This window comes from Lepidochelys kempii, chromosome 2, assembly GCF_965140265.1.
Source record: "Lepidochelys kempii isolate rLepKem1 chromosome 2, rLepKem1.hap2, whole genome shotgun sequence".
In the NCBI taxonomy this organism is placed as follows: domain Eukaryota; kingdom Metazoa; phylum Chordata; order Testudines; family Cheloniidae; genus Lepidochelys; species Lepidochelys kempii.
The window spans coordinates 110280598-110301209 of NC_133257.1; the positions used below are offsets into that span (position 1 = coordinate 110280598).

General features: G+C 41.3%; 1 protein-coding gene across 6 annotated transcripts in view; it reads left to right on the forward strand.

Moving 5' to 3' along the window:
* Positions 1-20612, forward strand: part of KIF13A (kinesin family member 13A) — a 203823-nt gene that overhangs the window by 180911 nt on the left and 2300 nt on the right. For 2 of the 6 annotated variants that reach the window (XM_073331923.1, XM_073331924.1), the window contains 8 exons: positions 6154-6246; positions 7750-7906; positions 8147-8220; positions 8821-8868; positions 10466-10577; positions 11615-11766; positions 12338-12442; positions 18462-19578. In XM_073331923.1, the coding sequence (XP_073188024.1) occupies positions 6154-6246; positions 7750-7906; positions 8147-8220; positions 8821-8868; positions 10466-10577; positions 11615-11766; positions 12338-12442; positions 18462-19578 (1858 nt within the window). The remainder of the gene's footprint in view (positions 1-6153; positions 6247-7749; positions 7907-8146; positions 8221-8820; positions 8869-10465; positions 10578-11614; positions 11767-12337; positions 12443-18461; positions 19579-20612) is intronic. The other 4 variants (XM_073331926.1, XM_073331929.1, XM_073331927.1 and 1 more) reach the window with 3 other exon arrangements.

Sequence of the window (20612 nt, forward strand, 5' to 3'; positions counted from 1 at the left end):
CAACCCTGTAAGCCGTGTCGTCAGTCACCCCTCCCTCCGTCAGAGCAACGGCAGACAATCGTTCCGCACCTTTTTTCTGTGCGGACGCCATACCAAGGCAAGCATGGAGGCCGCTGAGCTCATTTTGGCAATTAGGAGCACATCAACCACCACACGCATTATCCAGCAGTATATTCAGCACTAGAACATGGCAACGCGATACCGGGCGAGGAGGCGACGTCAGCGCGGTCCCGTGAGTGATCAGGACATGGACACAGATTTCTCTGAAAGCATGGGCCCTGCCAATGCATGCATCATGGTGCTAATGGGGCAGGTTCATGCTGTGGAACGCCGATTCTGGGCTCGGGAAACAAGCACAGACTGGTGGGACCGCATAGTGTTGCAGGTCTGGGACGATTCCCAGTGGCTGCGAAACTTTCGCATGCGTAAGGGCACTTTCATGGAACTTTGTGACTTGCTTTCCCCTGCCCTGAAGCGCATGAATACCAGGATGAGAGCAGCCCTCACAGTTGAGAAGCGAGTGGCGATAGCCCTGTGGAAGCTTGCAACGCCAGACAGCTACCGGTCAGTTGGGAATCAATTTGGAGTGGGCAAATCTACTGTGGGGGCTGCTGTGATGCAAGTAGCTCACGCAATCAAAGATCTGCTGATATCAAGGGTAGTGACCCTGGGAAATGTGCAGGTCATAGTGGATGGCTTTGCTGCAATGGGATTCCTTAACTGTGGTGGGGCTATAGACGGAACCCATATCCCTATCTTGGCACCGGAGCACCAAGCCGCCGAGTACATAAACCGCAAGGGGTACTTTTCGATAGTGCTGCAAGCTCTGGTGGATCACAAGGGACGTTTCACCAACATCAACGTGGGATGGCCGGGAAAGGTGCATGACGCTCGCATCTTCAGGAACTCTGGTCTGTTTCAAAAGCTGCAGGAAGGGACTTTCTTCCCAGACCAGAAAATAACTGTTGGGGATGTTGAAATGCCTATATGTATCCTTGGGGACCCAGCCTACCCCTTAATGCCATGGCTCATGAAGCCGTACACAGGCAGCCTGGACAGTAGTCAGGAGCTGTTCAACTACAGGCTGAGCAAGTGCAGAATGGTGGTAGAATGTGCATTTGGACGTTTAAAGGCGCGCTGGCGCAGTTTACTGACTCGCTTAGACCTCAGCGGAACCAATATTCCCACTGTTATTACTGCTTGCTGTGTGCTCCACAATATCTGTGAGAGTAAGGGGGAGACGTTTATGGCGGGGTGGGAGGCTGAGGCAAATCGCCTGGCTGCTGGTTACGCGCAGCCAGACACCAGGGCGGTTAGAAGAGCACAGGAGGGCGCGGTACGCATCAGAGAAGCTTTGAAAACCAGTTTCATGACTGGCCAGGCTACGCTGTGAAAGTTCTGTTTGTTTCTCCTTGATGAAACCCCCCGCCCCTTGGTTCACTCTACTTCCCTGTAAGCTAACCACCCTCCCCTCCTCCCTTTAATCACCGCTTGCAGAGGCAATAAAGTCATTGCTGCTTCACAGTCATGCATTCGTTATTCATTCATCACACAAATAGGGAGATGACTACCAAGGTATCCCAGGAGGGGTGGTGGAGGAGGGAAGGAAAATGCCACACAGCACTTTAAGCACAGCACTTTAAAAGTTTACAACTTTAAAATTTATTGAATGACAGCCTTCTTTTTTTTGGGCAATCCTCTGTGGTGGAGTGGCTGGTTGGCCGGAGGCCCCCCCACCGCGTTCTTGGGCGTCTGGGTGTGGAGGCTATGGAACTTGGGGAGGAGGGCGGTTGGTTACAGAGGGGCAGCAGTGGCAGTCTGTGCTCCAGCTGCCTTTGCTGCAGCTCAACCATACACTGGAGCATTCTGGTTTGGTCCTGCAGCAGCCTCAGCATTGAATCCTGCCTCCTCTCATCACGCTGCCGCCACATTTGAGCTTCAGCCCTGTCTTCAGCCCGCCACTTACTCTCTTCAGCCCTCCACCTCTCCTCCCGGTCATTTTGTGTTTTCCTGCACTCTGACATTATTTGCCTCCACGCATTCGTCTGTGCTCTGTCAGTGTGGGAGGACAGCATGAGCTTGGAGAACATTTCATCGCGAGTGCGTTTTTTTTTCTTTCTAAGCTTCACTAGCCTCTGGGAAGGAGAAGATCCTGTGATCATTGAAACACATGCAGCTGGTGGAGAAAAAAAAAGGGACAGCGGTATTTAAAAAGACACATTTTATAAAACAGTGGCTACACTCTTTCAGGGTAAACCTTGCTGTTAACATTACATACATAGCACATGTGCTTTCGTTACAAGGTCGCATTTTGCCTCCTCCCACCGCGTGACTACCCCCTCAACCTTCCCCCCTCCCTGTGGCTAACAGCGGGGAACATTTCTGTTCAGCCACAGGCAAACAGCCCAGCAGGAATGGGCTATACTGAGTGTCCCTGAAGAAAAGCACCCTATTTCAACCAGGTGACCATGAATTATATCTCACTCTCCTGAGGATAACACAGAGAGAGAAAGAACGGATTTTGGTTGAATGCCAGCAAACATACACTGCAATGCTTTGTTCTACAGTGATTCCCGAGTATGTGTTACTGGCCTGGATTGATAAAGTGTCCTACCATGAAGGACGAAATAAGGCTGCCCTCCCCAGAAACCTTTTGCAAAGGCTTTAGGACTACATCTAGGAGAACCGCAAATGCCAGGGCAAAGTAATCCTTTCACATGCTTGCTTTTAAACCATGTATAGCATTTTAAAAGGTACACTCACCAGAGGTCCCTTCTCCGCCTGCTGGGTCCAGGAGGCAGCCTTGGGTGGGTTCGGGGGGTACTGGCTCCAGGTCTAGGGTGAGAAACAGTTCCTGGCTGTCGGGAAAACCGGTTTCTCCGCTTGCTTGCTGTGAGCTATCTACAACCTCCTCCTCATCATCATCTTCTTCGTCCCCAAAACCTGCTTCCGTATTGCCTCCATCTCCATTGAAGGAGTCAAACAACACGGCTGGGGTAGTGGTGGCTGAACCCCCTAAAATGGCATGCAGCTCATCATAGAAGCGGCATGTTTGGGGCTCTGACCCAGAGCGGCTGTTCGCCTCTCTGGTTTTCTGGTAGGCTTGCCTCAGCTCCTTCAGTTTCACGCGGCACTGCTTCGGGTCCCTGTTATGGCCTCTGTCCTTCATGCCCTGGGAGATTTTGACAAAGGTTTTGGCATTTCGAAAACTGGAACGGAGTTCTAATAGCACGGATTCCTCTCCCCAAACAGCGATCAGATCCCGTACCTCCCGTTCGGTCCATGCTGGAGCTCTTTTGCGATTCTGGGACTCCATCATGGTCACCTGTGCTGATGAGCTCTGCATGGTCACCTGCAGCTTGCCACGCTGGCCAAACAGGAAATGAGATTCAAAAGTTTGCGGTTCTTTTCCTGTCTACCTGGCCAGTGCATCTGAGTTGAGAGTGCTGTCCAGAGCGGTCAGAATGGAGCACTCTGGGGTAGCTCCCGGAGGCCAATACCATCGAATTGTGTCCACAGTACCCCAAATTCGAGCTGGGAACGTCGATTTAAGCGCTAATCCACTTGTCAGGGGTGGAGTAAGGAAATCGATTTTAAGAGCCCTTTAAGTCGAAATAAAGGGCTTCACTGTGTGGACGGGTGTAGGTTTAAATCGATTTAACGTTGCTAAATTCGACCTAAAGTCCTAGTGTAGACCAGGGCTAAGAAAAGCTGGACGTGCACAAGTCCATGGGGCCAGATGAGTTGCATCCGAGAGTGCTAAAGGAATTGGCGGCTGTGATTGCAGAGCCATTGGCCATTATCTTTGAAAACTCGTGGCGAACGGGGGAAGTCCCAGATGACTGGAAAAAGGCTAATGTAGTGCCAATCTTTAAAAAAGGGAAGGAGGATGATCCTGGGAACTACAAGACAGTCAGCCTCACCTCAGTCCCTGGAAAAATCATAGAGCAGGTCCTCAAAGAATCAATCCTGAAGCACTTACATGAGAGGAAAGTGATTAGGAACAGTCAGCATGGATTCACCAAGGGAAGGTCATGCCTGACTAATCTAATCGCCTTTTATGATGAGATTACTGGTTCTGTGGATGAAGGGAAAGCAGTGGATGTAGTGTTTCTTGACTTTAGCAAAGCTTTTGGCACGGTCTCCCACAGTATTCGTGTCAGCAAGTTAAAGAAGTATGGGCTGGATGAATGCACTATAAGGTGGGTAGAAAGTTGGCTAGATTGTCGGGCTCAACGGGTAGTGATCAATGGCTCCATGTCTAGTTGGCAGCCGGTGTCAAGTGGAGTGCCCCAGGGGTCGGTCCTGGGGCCGGTTTTGTTCAATATCTTCATAAATGATCTGGAGGATGGTGTGGATTGCACTCTCAGCAAATTTGCGGATGATACTAAACTGGGAGGAGTGGTAGATACGCTGGAGGGCAGGGATAGGATACAGAGGGACCTAGACAAATTGGAGGATTGGGCCAAAAGAAATCTGATGAGGTTCAATAAGGATAAGTGCAGGGTCCTGCACTTAGGACAGAAGAACCCAATGCACAGCTACAGACTAGGGACCGAATGGCTAGGCAGCAGTTCTGCGGAAAAGGACCTAGGGGTGACAGTGGACGAGAAGCTGGATATGAGTCAGCAGTGTGCCCTTGTTGCCAAGAAGGCCAATGGCATTTTGGGATGTATAAGTAGGGGCATAGCGAGCAGATTGAGGGACGTGATCGTCCCCCTCTATTCAACATTGGTGAGGCCTCATCTGGAGTACTTTGTCCAGTTTTGGGCCCCACACTACAAGAAGGATGTGGATAAATTGGAGAGAGTCCAGCAAAGGGCAACAAAAATGATTAGGGGTCTGGAACACATGAGTTATGAGGAGAGGCTGAGAGAACTGGGATTGTTTAGTCTGCAGAAGAGAAGAATGAGGGGGGATTTGATAGCTGCTTTCAACTACCTGAGAGGTGGTTCCAGAGAGGATGGTTCTAGACTATTCTCAGTGGTAGAAGAGGACAGGACAAGGAGTAATGGTCTCAAGTTGCAGTGGGGGAGGTTTAGGTTTGATGTTAGGAAAAACTTCTTCACTAGGAGGGTGGTGAAACACTGGAATGCGTTACCTAGGGAGGTGGTAGAATCTCCTTCCTTAGAAGTTTTTAAGGTCAGGCTTGACAAAGCCCTGGCTGGGATGATTTAATTGGGAATTGGTCCTGCTTTGAGCAGGGGGTTGGACTAGATGACCTCCAGAGGTCCCTTCCAACCCTGATATTCTATGATTTTTTTTCTGTGGGTTCTCCAGCCCTGGAGCACCTATAGGGATGCTACTCAAAGAAGAGGAAGTTACTCACCTTGTGTAGTAACGATGGTTCTTCAAGATGTGTCCCCCTATGGGTGCTCCATGACCCTCCCTCCTCCCCTCTACTTCAGAGTTCCACTGGTTGACTCTGCGGTAGAGAAGGAACTGAAGGAGAAATGCCCGCACATGCTGGCCAGCCTCATGGCAGGTGGGGAGCCATGCGTGCTGCTATTGAAATTCTCTGATTGACAGTGCAGGAGCGCACACACATCTACAGTGGAGCACCCATAGGGACACGCATTTTGAAGACCCAGCATTACTGCACAAGGTAAGTCTCTTGCCACTGTTGCCCACTCACCCCCTTTCTTCTCTAAGCAGGGAGCTTTAACCATTGTTACTGCACAAGGTGAGTAACTTTCTCTTCATCGTCCTAGAGACATGGTCGAAGACAAATTTTCCAAGTTATTTTGCAGCCTATGGTCCAGAGAATGAGAGAGATTGACATCCATACAATAAATATATTGTGATCTGATTCTCAGTTTCCCTATTCATTGTGTAGTCATTTATGCCTGTGAAAGAAGGTGTAAAATGCTACTATTCTCATTTGGTTGCAGTTTATACTCACAATTTATATTTTGCACAAATGTAAAAAACTACACAAATTGCAAGGCAAATTGCAGCTTAGGGAAGCTGGGCCCATAAGTGTAGAAACACGTGACTGCTTCATGCTAGGAAGAAGCATCAAAATATTAATGAACTTACAAATGTTAAGAGGGGTGTTTTTTCTTTTACCGTTAAAATATGCAAAATAATAAAATTATATGCTAAAAATTACCATTGTGGATACAGTAATTTAAAATTCTTTTATATTTCTAGAGTTTTACCCAGAGTCTGAAAAGGAGAATATCCTTGAAAAATATATTTTATTCCTGTGGTGTGACCTATGAAATAGTATCCAATATACCAAAGGTAAATTATACTGCACTTATTTACAATCTGTTAAAGGAGCAGAATGATATTTTGGGGCAGGATATATTGTTTGGGTGGGAATTGAATATTCAGTTTTTGTTGATACAAAAAGAACTTGTTAGTTGTATATTTGATTCTTCTGTGCCAGATGAATCTGTATATGTTTTTATTTGAATAATTGTAGAGTGTAGAAGATCTAGCCTGATGCAGGATTTTATTGATTTAGTTAACTTTTTTTACTTTCTGGACTGAGAGCGTGGGTATCAGGTTTGAACAAACTATTAATTTTTAAAATTTATTTCCTTTGTACAACATCATTATAAATAGAAAAGGAGTACTTGTGGCACCTGAGAGACTAACAAATTTATTTGAGCATAAGCTTTCGTGAGCTACAGCTCACTTCATCGGATGAAGGTGCCACAATTACTCCTTTTCTTTTTGCAAATACAGACTAACATGGCTGCTACTCTGAAACCTATCATTATAAATATTTATGTATATAAGACTGGTACCTAGTTTAAAACCCATTTTCAAAAAACAGGATTTTAAAGGAAAACAGTTTTTGATTTAGGTTTTCCTCATTCAGAACAACTAGGACAGTGGTTCTCAACCTTTCCAGACTATTGTACCCTTTTCTGGAGTCTGATTTGACTTGCGTACCCCAAGTTTCACCTCACTTAAACACTGCTTGCTTACAAAATAAGACATAATAATACAAAAGTATCATAACACACTATTACTGAAAAATTGCTTACTTTCTCATTTTTACCATATAATTATAAAATAAATAAATTGGAATATAAATATTATGCTTATATTTCAGTGTATATAGAGCAGTATAAACAAGTAATTTTATGAAATTTTAGTTTGTACTGACTTCGCTAGTGCTTTTTATGTAGCCTGTTGTAAAACTAGGCAAATATCTAGATGAGTTGATGTGCCCCTGGAAGACCTCTGCATACCAGCAGGACTACATGTACCCTGGGTTGAGAACCACTGAACTAGGACATCTGAAAATAAAATAAAAATAAAAGGGTGTAACCTGAAAAAGAGCACTTGAAAGCTTGTCTCACTCACCAACGGAAGTTGTTCCAATCAAAGATGTTACCTCACCCATCTTGCTACCCTCGCATAATACTAATTACAATGTACAGTCTATGAAGATTATACAGACTATTTAAGAATCAGGAAGGAAGAGTTAATAGTCATAAAATAGTTAACCCATTACATACACCCTTTTTGTTTTTCTGGTTAAACAGTCACATTTGGGGGGAGATGTAGTGTCTGATAAATTTGGAGAGCTTTCCGCACCATGGGGCTGTTGTTATATTCTTCCTTCTATATCAATATAGATGCTGGACAGTCTTAGTTCTGTGGAGGGACCATTGATCAGTCTAGTCCTCAAGACTGAGAGATTCTGAATAATTGAATCATGGTGCATTTAAATCAGTGGATCTCAAAAAATGTATCTATTTAAAAAAATCTTACAATTTATAATTTTAGGCTACAGAAGAAATTGAGGATCGTGAGACTCTGGCCCTGATGGCAGCAAGAACTGAGAATGAGGGTACATCTGATGGTGAAACTTATATAGAGAAATATACACGTGGTGTGTTGCAGGTGGAGAACATTCTAAGTCTTGAACGACTAAGGCAGGCAAGTAGCAAGGAGAGGAGATCCAATGGGAATTTTAAGACTGGGGAGATTTTGAGGAGGTGTTTGTGGTGAAAATCAGGTTAAAAAAAGTCTAGATAGATGGCAAAAGCATGATATGTAGACTTATGCAAGAGTGTACTTCAGTAAAATGGACAAATCTTGTTTTAAACATGCTGCTGGGTAGAGGAATTATAGCTTCAGTGAATTAAACAAAGGTCAAAATATTCCATATTTTCACAGGCAGTCACAGTGAAAGAAGCACTTTCTACTAAGGCAAGACACATACGGAGGAGCATCAGCACACCAAATGTCCACAATGTAAGAAAGTCTGTCTGAAATAGTCATAGAGACATGGGTCTTTCCTTAGTTTATAGAGTGGATAAAACGTTTCCTAACCATTATCACACCAAGTGTCTATGTATTCTGAGCTAGCACTAGTAGAAGCTCTAAAACTGTCAGTATGAAGGGGGAATTGGGTCAAGATAACTATTTAATAGCAAAAAAATAAATACATCAAGGATTTTATCTAAAATCTGTCTCTCCTTCTATCAGGTGAATTTTGGTCTCAGGTGCCAGTTTTGGGTACCTGCTCAAAATCCCAGCATTATACTGGTGTGGTCAAAACAGTCTGCCCAGAAGTTTTTAAAGTTTTCACTTTTAAACAATTGATTTCATGTTTTTTCTAGTAAATTTTATGAGGAGTCTTGTAGATCCCTATGACATCTATGAATACGATTTGCTCTTCTACTTACTTTATTTATTCTCACACGCAATTAAAACAGCGGTTCTGCTAGCTGACTACATCATTGATGTAGACACATAGAGTAGGTCAGACTAAATGATCATAATGGTCCCTTCTGGCCTTATAATCTATGAACACAAGATATTTTGTCATACCTGTTCACTGGTGTCTTCTAGGTATCCTCTAGCCGATTAGATCTTTTTGGCTGTGATGAAGATGATAAGGTATATGATTTTGGATTTTCAGAAGAATAAGCTGCACAAATCTTCAATTCTCTTGTTTTTCTAAAACAAACTAAAAAAGCACCATAGCAGAAATGTATCGTTATCTGAATCTTGGATTCATATTACTTGTTTTCATTTAGGTGTACCATTTATAGTCATTTGGATGATACTTATTTGTAACTTAAGTAAAGCATAATTTTAGAAACTGACATGACATAACTAAGGGAGGGGGATTGGAAAGATGTAGGAGAATTTAGAACATATCCTTAGAGCCAGTCAACTTCCTGTGCAGATCAGTGTGACTGAGGTCCTAGTCATATTGCAGATGAAACAATGCTATGAATAACCGTATTTTGAAATAATTATTGCGAGCAGGGTCTTCTATGGTCAGCATAAATAGGGTTCTCTTCTCTTCTATGCTGTGGGAGAGAGTAAGTAGGAAGTAATCTCTGGGATGTTTTTGTAGAAAATGTGAAAAGAAAAGGAGTACTTGTGGCACCTTAGAGACTAACCAAGCTCAGTGAGCTGTAGCTCACGAAAGCTTATGCTCAAATAAATTGGTTAGTCTCTAAGGTGCCACAAGTACTCCTTTTCTTTTTGCTAATACAGACTTACACGGCTGTTACTCTGAAACCTAGAAAATGTGAGACATTTCTGTATTATTTCTGTGAATATTATATATGCCTCAGTTTATCTTCTGGATATTAATTTTGCATAACTGCATGGACTTAAATCAAAGGAGCTTGTTAGGGGGAAACAAACAGGAAATTAAACTGACAGAGCAGAGATAAGATACCTCCAGAAAGAATAACAAGGGTTCTTAACAGAACAGTGGGAACTATTAATTGGGAAATACCCACCTCCATGGCTTCTGCCAGGCTAGCAGATTTCTTTTTTCCAGACCTTAGCCTAACATAAAAGGGAACTAAGCTGTTAAAGCTCCCTGCATAGAGAGGAAAGGGGGTGAGCAGTGGTTGGATATGAGTGTTCAATAGAGAGATGAGAGAATGCTGCAAAGGGCTGTGTCTCTCCCAGCCTAAGAGTAGGGGTGTTTAGGCTGAGTGGAATTTATCTAAACTTCACTCTTTCCTTGCAAGTTTAGGATAAGATTCACATGTATAGGCTGCCTTTTGGTATGTGTACACTGCAGTATGTGACTGCCGCACGTGTAGACATACCCTAGCTAGCTTTGCTCCAGGTAGCTAGAACAACAGTAGCAGTACAGCTATGGTGGCAGTATAGGCTGTACAACCCCCTTCGGGAGCCTGGGTATGCACTCCAAGTCTGTGCTGCCAGGGCTTCGTTGCTACTGTTTAAGCTAGCTAGATCAAAGCCGGCGTCAGTTTGTCTACATGTGCTGTGGTCACATCTTTGATTGCACTGTAGACACAGTCTTTGTTATTTTAACTCGTGTCTCTGACTGCTGTGTGCCTGTTGACTAATTAATACTTTGTAACCAGAAAATGTATGCAGTGACACAGTTAAACCAGTAAGTTTAAAATTGCATAGGTGAGGTAATTAAAAACTTTTGAACTTTGACTTTGCCTATTAGTTTCGTTTTTGTCTTGATTAATGTGCATTTTTTAAAATTCCTTAGGGTTGGTCAGAAAGCCACCTCGATATATCCGACTGTTCTTCCAGTTACCAAGATGTATCATGTTACGGTACTTTACCGAGGGATTCCCCTCGCAGAAATAAAGATGCTGGTGGTAAGTCTTTCAAATATGTATATGCCTTTTAAATTGCTCTTAGAGAAAAAAGCAAAATATTGCAACAAGAGATAAGGATGATGAAAATAAAATGCAGGGTTCAAAGTTCATGTGCAGTGCACAGACCCTATACTCTGGAAAAGTACCTGCTTAGTGAAGAGCCTAACTGAGACAGTATGGAAGCAAGGAGAGAAAAAGAGGAAGAGACCTCCAAGAAGGAAAAGAGAAGAGACAAATGTGTTGAAGAAGCAAAACAACAAGGCGAAAAGAAATGAGAACCAAAATAAGGAGGGCTGGAAAGAACAAAAAGAGTTTCTATATTGTTTTGTGCATTTAAAAAAATTAGTTACAATGGCATTGATTTTATTGGAAGATATCACTTCAAAACTAATCCTGACTCCATAGATGTCCTGGTTGCTTGTTTTTTGTGTGTCAGTATACTTATACCATCAACAATTTATTTGCTTTGGATCAGATTGTAACAAGATATTATGATTGGGGAGTGCAGGTATGGATTCCATTGAAAGTACAGAGCAGGGCAGAGAACTACATGTGCTTATAGGCTCCTTTTTAAATTCTCTTTGGGTCTTCCTTGATTCTGTCACATAGTGTGTGAATGCAGGCTTAGCTCCAGGGCAGAGCAACATCAGGGAGCCAAGCAGGGGAACGCTGAGACAGAGGAAGCAAAGATCTGGTAATTGTGATTTCGAGGATAGCGGGTCTCTTCTTGTGACCGAGGAGGAAAGGGGAAGTTGGGGAGCTTTTGCACCAGCCTGCAGGGAGCAGGCTGTCCCATCCTGCAGTCCTGCAGAACCAGTCTGTTCCTTAAGGTGGAATAATCCCTCCCCCCATGGACCTCTGTGCCACCCTCTACTTGGGCCAGTGGGTAAATGCCATGGTTTTACCCTTTTTGTAGCCAGAAACCTTCCTAATATGCTGTTTGACCTTCCCTGATTATACATTATTCTCTTTGCACTTAAGAAGATGGTGCAATAACTACACACAACTGAACTACTATGTTTTTGGTCTTCCCTTAGGTTGTATATCGGAGAATCCACATGCCTTAATGGCCAGCCCTTTTAAAGCATTTTCTCCTCAGCCTCCAAAGTTTTTCAAACCCTTAATGCCCGTAAAAGAGGAGCATAAAAGAAAGATCCCTCTCGAAACTCGACCTCTGCTTTGCCAAGAGGTAATTTTCTTTTTTTCTGAGTAAAGCAAAACTCTGAATCAATCTTTATTTATGAGTAAAGAGTAAATTGCTGTACCTAGCAAATGGTTTGTAGCATGTATCCATAGCATGAAAACGTTGTGATCCTGTGTTGGTAATGACTGGTGTGTGCTTCAACGGTTGCTCTCTTTCATTGGAATTGGGCCAGTTTCACTTTTTTGGTAAGTATTTTTGTATGGAATGTATTGGTTCTTTTTTTCAAACAATGATATTCATTTTTTCGTTGTTTAAAAAAAGTGTCCCTTGAATATTTTTTATTTTATAAAACAGTGGCAGTATTTTTTCAAAGTGGTGTTTTTAGGATATCCATAACTGACACCTTATTTCTAACCTAAAACACCATTCAGAAGATTGCACAAATTTCTTTTTAACTGTATTAACTTGAACCATGGTACGGTATGTGTTCTGCCTATGTGTTTCACTTTAGTAAGATGTCCTTGTCTCTTTCTAACTTGCATGGGTATAATACTGTACTCAGCTGTAAGTGTCTTCTTTGTGTGATGTGATGTGTTGTGTGTCTTAACATTTTCAGAGCATGCCTTCACCTCAGGTACATAACGCTGGCTGTGTTGTGCCCTCAGGAAGTAATGCCAGCAGCATGCCAGTAGAAAACAATAGCATACATGAAGAGAAGATTGTAAGTGTGTATCTGTTTCTGTCATAATGCCTGGTGGTGGGTTTAAGGTCCTTTCACGGGCGATTATGCTACAGCTGCAGTGGGGGGAAGGTGATGTGCATTTGGTGCTTTTTAAATTTTAAACTGGCTATTATAATGTACTGTTGCTTTCTTGTGAAGATAATCTATAATTTGCAGTAACTCAATTGATTCTTTAATCACTCATGTGTAACCCATCAGGGATAAAAATCAGTTTTAAGGGTTGCAGTGTACAAATGGTGAAACAGGTAAAAAGTACTTTTAGAAATCTTTCTAATGTACTCAGGTTTTGTGACTGTACATCAAAGTAAATGGAATGATCCCATTTGGTGTAAGTTATCTTGCATTTAGTGGTGGGCCCTTTTTGAAAGCTTCAAGTTGCCTGATGTTGAAGTGCTGTGGCTAAAATAAGATTGCAGCTCTTAATTAACAGACAACCCTGTCTTCACCATTTTTAGATTGTGAAAATCGTTTATTATTAGTTGCCTGGTTAAATTTTTAAATGCTACCCCCACTAGCGCAGCGTCTATGACAGGTGCTTCAGCATTTTTCTGATTTTTACAAATTTTTACAAATTTTCATTTGTATGGTAGATAGGGCTGTAGGACTTGGGTGTTAGCATACGCTTCAATCTGAAAGTTGGTATGCAAATTCAAAACCTGAAAACTATTGGGAGGGGGAGGTTTAACAGTCCTGTAGACCTCAGAGCATGTGCTGCCAAAAATTCCTCCCATTCTGTAGATTCTTGCGTTCCTACGGTATAGCTCTAGTATGGCTTGTCTTGTCTGGATGGGTTTTTTAATGAAATTTTATAGGCCCTTACCCTGAAGTAGACTTGGCCTTTTGAAAAATGGCTGCTGTTCATGGGCAGTAGCTGATTTATTTTTCTTCTGCATCATTTTACAGTTCCGTAGCATAGTGTGTGTCAGCAATCAGCATTTGTGAACTCTGGGTCATTGACTTGAGTACCATGAAGGGAAGAGCGGCAAGTTAAAACTCAAGGAGTCCATTAGAAAAATGTATAATTTAAGGTCCCATAGAGACTGAAATAACTTAATTTGCACAAATCCCCTAACACCTTCTTAACAATATAGCTTACCAGAGCTAAAATAAAACTCCCAGTGCTACAGGAGGTCTGTGCTGAGGGTGGGCTCCCAGGCGAGGCTAAATTTTTCAGAGCTAAAATAGACTGTGTCTGAACCTGGCTGGAGTAGATGTTACAAGCTAGAGCAAACCTTTGGCTAAGCTGGGCTCCCAGGATGATTTCAGTGTTTGAGTTATGGCTTGTTAGTCCACTCTACTAAACTTCAGCCAATCTGGTCCCCTCCACCCGACTCACAATGAAGACTCCGAGCTAACAGGAAACACTGTGATTGATTCCTCCATCACACATAGACTGGTGTAATTAACATGGCCAGGTCCTCCACTGTTATAAATCTGCAGGTTTACAGTTCTAAAAGAAGCTGCCAACAGTCACCATAGGCCTGGATCTATGAATAGTTGAGTGCCACATCAGATAATGACACCTCAGCAACATCTTGCAGGATTAGACTCCATGTAAATAACAAGAATTCTAAATGAAGACTGAATATGTATTTACAAAATGGACAGCAGATTTTTTATTTTTTTTTAACTAGGGTAAAATGTTATACATTTTTAAACATGTTTACATGCCATTTGATTGGCCTGACTCAGAAATTCTCACATTCTGTGGGGAGTGTAGTTTTGATTTTTGTCTTTTTATCCTCCTTTCATAACATTGAAAAATAAATAGACCTTGAACCACAAACAACAATATTAACATTAAGGATTTGGCCTAAATCTTCAAAAAGCAAGGCAATATGGCATTAAACCTAAAACATAGGTTAACTGGCATATATTATATGTATGTGCTGGAATACGTGTGTGTCGTGGCATGAAATAAGGTCAGATTAAATGTTTGAATATTGTGTGGGCATTTCAAAACTGCTTGCAATTAACATTTCTAATCTTGTTCCAGCAGATCTCATACCAGTAGTAGGCAATAAACTTGGTGCTGTGAAAATTAAATGTAAAGCACCAGTGGTGTAACCACTGAATAACGTGTGCCTTGTTTGAAATTAGTCACACAATAGCTGGGAGTCTAAGGGCTACTTGCGACCCCTAAATTAAGAATTTCAGCGCTTTCAGATACTTGGATTTATCTCTGCTAAATTCAGAGAAGGCATAAAAGGCTCTTTACATCAGCAAGATGTCACAGTTTTACTGTGCTGTCACTTCTCATTCTCTGAATCCCTGTGCTACTGCTGCTCCCCTATGTGCTATTGGCAGTTCTTTCTTCTTAATTTCTGCTGCCACATGCTTCTTACCATCTCTCTGGAGTCTGTTTTTGGTGCTTCGGGCTCCTTTTGCTTTCCTTGACACCTGGCTCGTGCTCCTTTCCAAGCATGTTCTTCTGGGATTCCCTTTTTGGTTCTTATTTTGTTGATGATATAATCTGAATTAGAAACTAGTCTTTCTATGAAGAATGTGCAGTAGCTTATATTCAACTAGATATGTTATCAGCAAACATACAATATTTGCTAGGAAAATAGTGTTTTCCCGTAATGTGTTGAAAATAACCCTAACTCTGTCCCTTTGGGTGGTATGTGTTATTTGAAGGGTCTTTTACTATATGATCACACAACTGTAGACAATGTGATGTGCTATTCAGGTATTACAAACTATGTTTTATATAACCATAGATGCTCATAAAGTATGAAGAAAAAATATTTCATGCTCTTAAAATACTTCTCTAATAAGACTAAAAATAAATTGAACTGTATACTAATGATTTGTAATAGCTGCACTTTCTTCCACTCTTAAATGTACACATATGTAACATTTTTCAATACTGTCTATACAGGATAATGTGTGACCATGTAAGGAAAGAACATTACACATAAGTGTAAGGAAGCTGAGTAAAAGATGCTGTTAGAATTTTAGCTCTGAATTTCCTAATACATTTCTTCTAAAGGAAAGAACATTAACAAGAAAAATATTAAATAAAAAGTGGAGGAGGGGGGATGTAAGCAGAGCTACTGAAAAAAGTTTCATAGGAGATAAAATATCAGATAATCTGTGATGCACAAAACAGACATGTTTTACACACTATGCATGTACATGGGAGGGGCATTATCCAATTTTGCCCAGGCCCAATTTTGCTTAGATTATAAGAGGTGACAGCTTCTCAACCCATGGAAGTATAGTGGCTGTTGTAGTTTTGTCTATTTAAGGCATGGAGTGAAATCCTCGTCTCATTGAAGTCTATAAGAATTTTGCTATTGACTTTGGTGGGGTCAGGATTTCACCCCTGAAGAACAAGATAATAGGAACAGAAATCAGTCCCACATCTCTCACGTGACACTATGTAGCACTGCCATCAGCCTCCAGACCAAACATCAATAAATAAAATATTTAAAAATAAAATCCTCATTGAAATGTATACATATGAAATTGTTAAGAGTAGCTAATACTGTTACAAAGAAACAACAAATAATCACTTGACCAAATACTAACAGAGCTGAAATCTGCTTAGCTTTTATAGTCATCTCAGGCATACCCAAACCAGTAGGACCACCTGCCTTAAAGCATTCAAACATTTTCCCTGTCAGTGAAAGTTTAGTATGACTTGCAGAATTTATTCAACCCAGGATCCAGTTCTCCATTGGCAATAACATTATTTGAGTTACTCAGACTATTGGTTTTCTATATGTATTGAGCACTGCACAGGTGACAGGCTAAAATGTTAAGGAGAGCCAAGCTACAAAAAAGCATCATGGTGAATAATGTTCATCACTCATAAGGATCAAACCATGTAGGAAGTTTCTAAAAACTCACTGTGAAAACTCTCTTGTGGTTGAGAGAGACCACTTAATCAAATATACATAAGTGTGGCCTTCTAAAAATGTGCCTCAGAGGACATTTTAGAGAATTGCTTCTTTCTGAAATTAACAAAATGAACAAACAGGTTGTTCTGTATGCTTTTTCTAAAGTTCCATAGCTTTATTAAATAATGTATTTCAAACAGGCTGTAAGTGGCATTCGCACTAGTACTAGTTGTACCATGTTTAGTGCTTAGATACTACTGTGATGGGCACAGTATAAATACCTAAAATAAATAAGTTTTAAATTTTTTTCTCACCTCTCAGAGTGCAGAATTTAAAAAAAAAATCTTAAAACACATTCAAGTGAAAACTGAAGGAAAGGTGGGATAGTCTATTTTGGTCAAGGTATCTAGATTCTCTTCCTAGCTCTACCACAGACATCCTGTATTACCTTGGGCAAATCATGCTAGTCTCTGTGCCTCATTTTCCCCATTTTTAAAATGGATTTAATAATACGTCCCTGCCTCACACCAGCATTGAGGATGAAGTCATTAATGTTTGAGACATTTGGATACTATGGTGATGACTATAGTGAAAAAATCCAATGAATAAACATAAAATAATTAAAAAAGCAAACATTTTGGCCCAGATTCTCTCCTCTAGTGAATCTGCTGGAGGCAAGGGGTGGGAAATCAGGGAGCCAATCACAGGTCATTCTTGTAGCCCTGCCATGAATTAGAATATCTTAGGAGCATGTGCTTAAGTGTTTGGCTGGATCAGGGAATCGTTTCAGGCGTCTTTTTGTGTACCTTAACTATGTCATAATTGAGAAGGTCAGTTGTGTAAGGATGACAAATGATGCGGGTGGAGAGGCCTTTTTAAATATATTAAAATGGACCTAGTGTAGTAGAAGTAGTACTGTAGGAACATAGTTAGATATTGCATAATGAGCACTCTCTTGTACCTTTAAAATCTCAGTATTCTACAGTTAGAGAAATGAGTGCCATACACCGGGAGGGGTGTTGCTTGTGTTCTGCACTCAAGACTACCACTCTTACAGTAGATATGTTAGTGTTATGTGCTGAAACAAGTGTGTTATTTTTTTTAAGCTGTATTTCTAAAATTTAAACTGAAGTCCTGTGTTTCTTGATAACCATGACCCATGCTTTTCTCTATCAAAATACCACTTGCACAAAAAGTTATACATTGGCACTTAAGAAAAATATAGTACAACAGCTAAACCAGTGACAAAATGTATGTTGATTTGCTTTTTTATTTTTGTGTAATGAAGATTTATGACTGAGTTTAAAAGAATTTCAAAAGCAGAAATAGTAAAATATTTAAGATATTTCCATAATTCCAAAACCAAAGTACTTTGAGATTTTCTGAAATTTCTCCCCACTAGGAGTTTACTTTTATATTTTGAGAATGTAAGCATTTTTATATGGTGGGAGGTACAGGAAAGGGGGCTCTAAAAGAGTCTCAGAAAGTATGCTAAGCTGCACTATAGGACTCATACTGTGTTCATGTAGCAACTTAGTACAAGATAAGCTGGTGTACAGTGGATTCGTGCCCTGGGTTGCTGCACACTAACTCACCATGCAGAAAAGTCTTATAAAAACTTTAAAAATATATCTTATGTGATGAAGTTATCATAAAAAGATTACTCTCTAAAATGAATGTATTTATAGTTGGTCTGTGTCATGAAAAGAATTGCAATGTATTGTATGGTTTCCAGGAACGGGATTTGACAAAAACCTATTTTGTACTCAATAAGTGACTCAGAACATGACTCATTAAGTGACACGTGTTTGGTCTATTTACATATAAATTCAGGGGTAAAAATATTTTGGACACTTCATGAATTTCATTACAATGAGCAGCTTAGAAAATATTGATAGGGCAGCACTTTCAGTGGCTTCTTTTTCTCTGTTAGTTACTAATCGCAATTCAGAGGTGACTCATTCTTTGTTTAAAGGATGTAAAATTATTTCTCTTCACTCTTTTGATATTTAGGAGACAAATTAATTTGGAATATTGCACAATATAAGCTGTGGGATAGTACTTAAATCAATGAAGAGAATTTTTTTGAAACTTTCATCTAGAAAATATTTCATAAAGAGCTAACCCTCTGTAACTGTGTCTAATTTTTGCAGGACTCTGATGAAGAGGACAGTGAGTTGGAGGCCATTAATAAGAAGCTAATAAGCTCACAGGGTTTTCATAATTTTCGGCCTTACGTACCTGAGGAGTTTGCTGACTTCAGTGTTTACAATGCTAGCCTGGAGAACAGAGAATGGTTTTCCACTAAAACAGACTTCATGAATTCTCATGTCCTTGAGAAAGAGGTATCCCGCAGCCCCACCACTAGCAGTATTACTAGTGGCTACTTTTCACACAGTGCCTCTAATGCTACACTGTCTGACATGCTTGTTCCCTGTAGTGATAGCACAGACCAGCTAGCCAATCAGATGAAGGATTTGGACTCCAGTGATCATTCAGGACCATGTCTTGCATATGATATGAGATCTTTGAACAGGGAATTTCCAGAAAGGAGCTTAGCTAGAGATAAGATACATGTGTCACCACTCAAAGAAAATGGTGCCTTAGCAAAAGAGGTTCCACCATCCCTAAATATCACTAACAAAAACTCTGAGATGTTACATAGAGCTGGCTCTTGTTCAGGTTTAGATTCTTCAACTAGCAAAAACATGCGAGACAAAATTGAGTTTTCATCCCGGGAAGCAACAATTGAGCACACTTCAGATGTTGTCGAAGATCATTCATTTACAGAGTTCATGGGTGTTGAAGATGGAAAGGACTTTGACCAGTCAGTAGATCCAAAGTTATGTTCCGCTGGTTCCTCTAATAAAAGGAAAGAAATACCAACTGCTGGGGTGGACAGTGCCTCAGATTTATCACAAAACACTTACAAAGAGGGCGTTCGCTTAGGCCAGCTGGAATCTGTGGCTGTGGGTTACCAGCTGTCAAACGCCATTGAAAACCCTCTGTTTTCTGTATTAGTAAAAGAGACTTCATACTGTCAGACATATCCTGATTCTTCCCTTAATGATTTCATTACAAAGAACCATTTAGATGTTTCTGACTCTGAAGATGGTGCTTCTGCAGACCAAGCCCACACTTTGCCTAGCTGGGTGGCAGTGGGAGAACAAGTATGTTTAGGAAGTAATAAGACAGGCATAGTGAGATACATTGGACCAGTGGATTTTTCAGCTGGAATCTGGGTTGGAGTTGAACTAAGCGTTCAGTTGGGTAAGTAACCACAAATAAGGTACTGTTATAAATACAGTCCTGTGACATAATGTAAGGTTACACTGTATATTCGCACACTATGTACTCCTCGGGGAATTCTGCACTAAAAAAATTGAAAAATCTGCACACAGTAATTTTAAAATTCTGCATATTTTATTTCTCAGAATAACACAGTAAAATCACACCAGTTTCAATTACTTATTTCACAATACCTGTCAGCAAGTATGTCTGTAACAATACAGACAACAAAAAGATTCAAGAAATGTTTTTTGACAAATAGATTCCTCACTAGGCATATTAATACAGAACTTTCAGTAATAATTCATTTAAACTACAATACAGAAACTTATTTCGCACATCCCTCAGAAGCAGTGCAAAAGCTTGAGGGAGTCAAAAGCAGCGGAGGGAAAGGGAAGTAATTGGTGGGCAGGAGCCTGAGAGTGAACCTGGAGGGTTGTTGGGTGTGGGTGGCAGAAGTATGGAACAGGTTTTTTGTGGGGAGGGATTATTAGGGTGTTGGGGAGTCTCTCCTATGCAGTCCCTGGCTGACCCCTAGCCTCTCCCATTCAGTCAGGCACATCTGCCCTGTCCCCATAGGTCCCTGTACCCTCACTCCCATTCAGTCCCTGCCCCAGTCTGTCCCCCTCACTAGCCCTTCTGAACCCCAGTCTATGTGCCCCCCTCCCCACACACACAGCAGGGCACTGTGAGGAAGGGCACTGTGAGGAAATGCAGACTCTCCTCTTCCCTATCAGCTGCTGGCTGCTACACCAGGTAAGCCAGCTGCCCTTTGTTCTGGTGCCACAGCAGCCTCTTTTTGGCAAAAGGCATAACTGCAGTGCCTCTCTGGCAGAATGTATTTTCTGTGGGGGACATGAATTCCGAAATGATGCAGAATTCCCCCAGGAGTAACTATAGTGTTGGGAAATACTAAACCAGTCAGGAAGCGGGACTATTTTATATACTCACCTTTCTTAGTGTAGTATATTACTGTTTAAGTTTACAGGTTTTTTTGAAGAGCTAATTTTTAAATG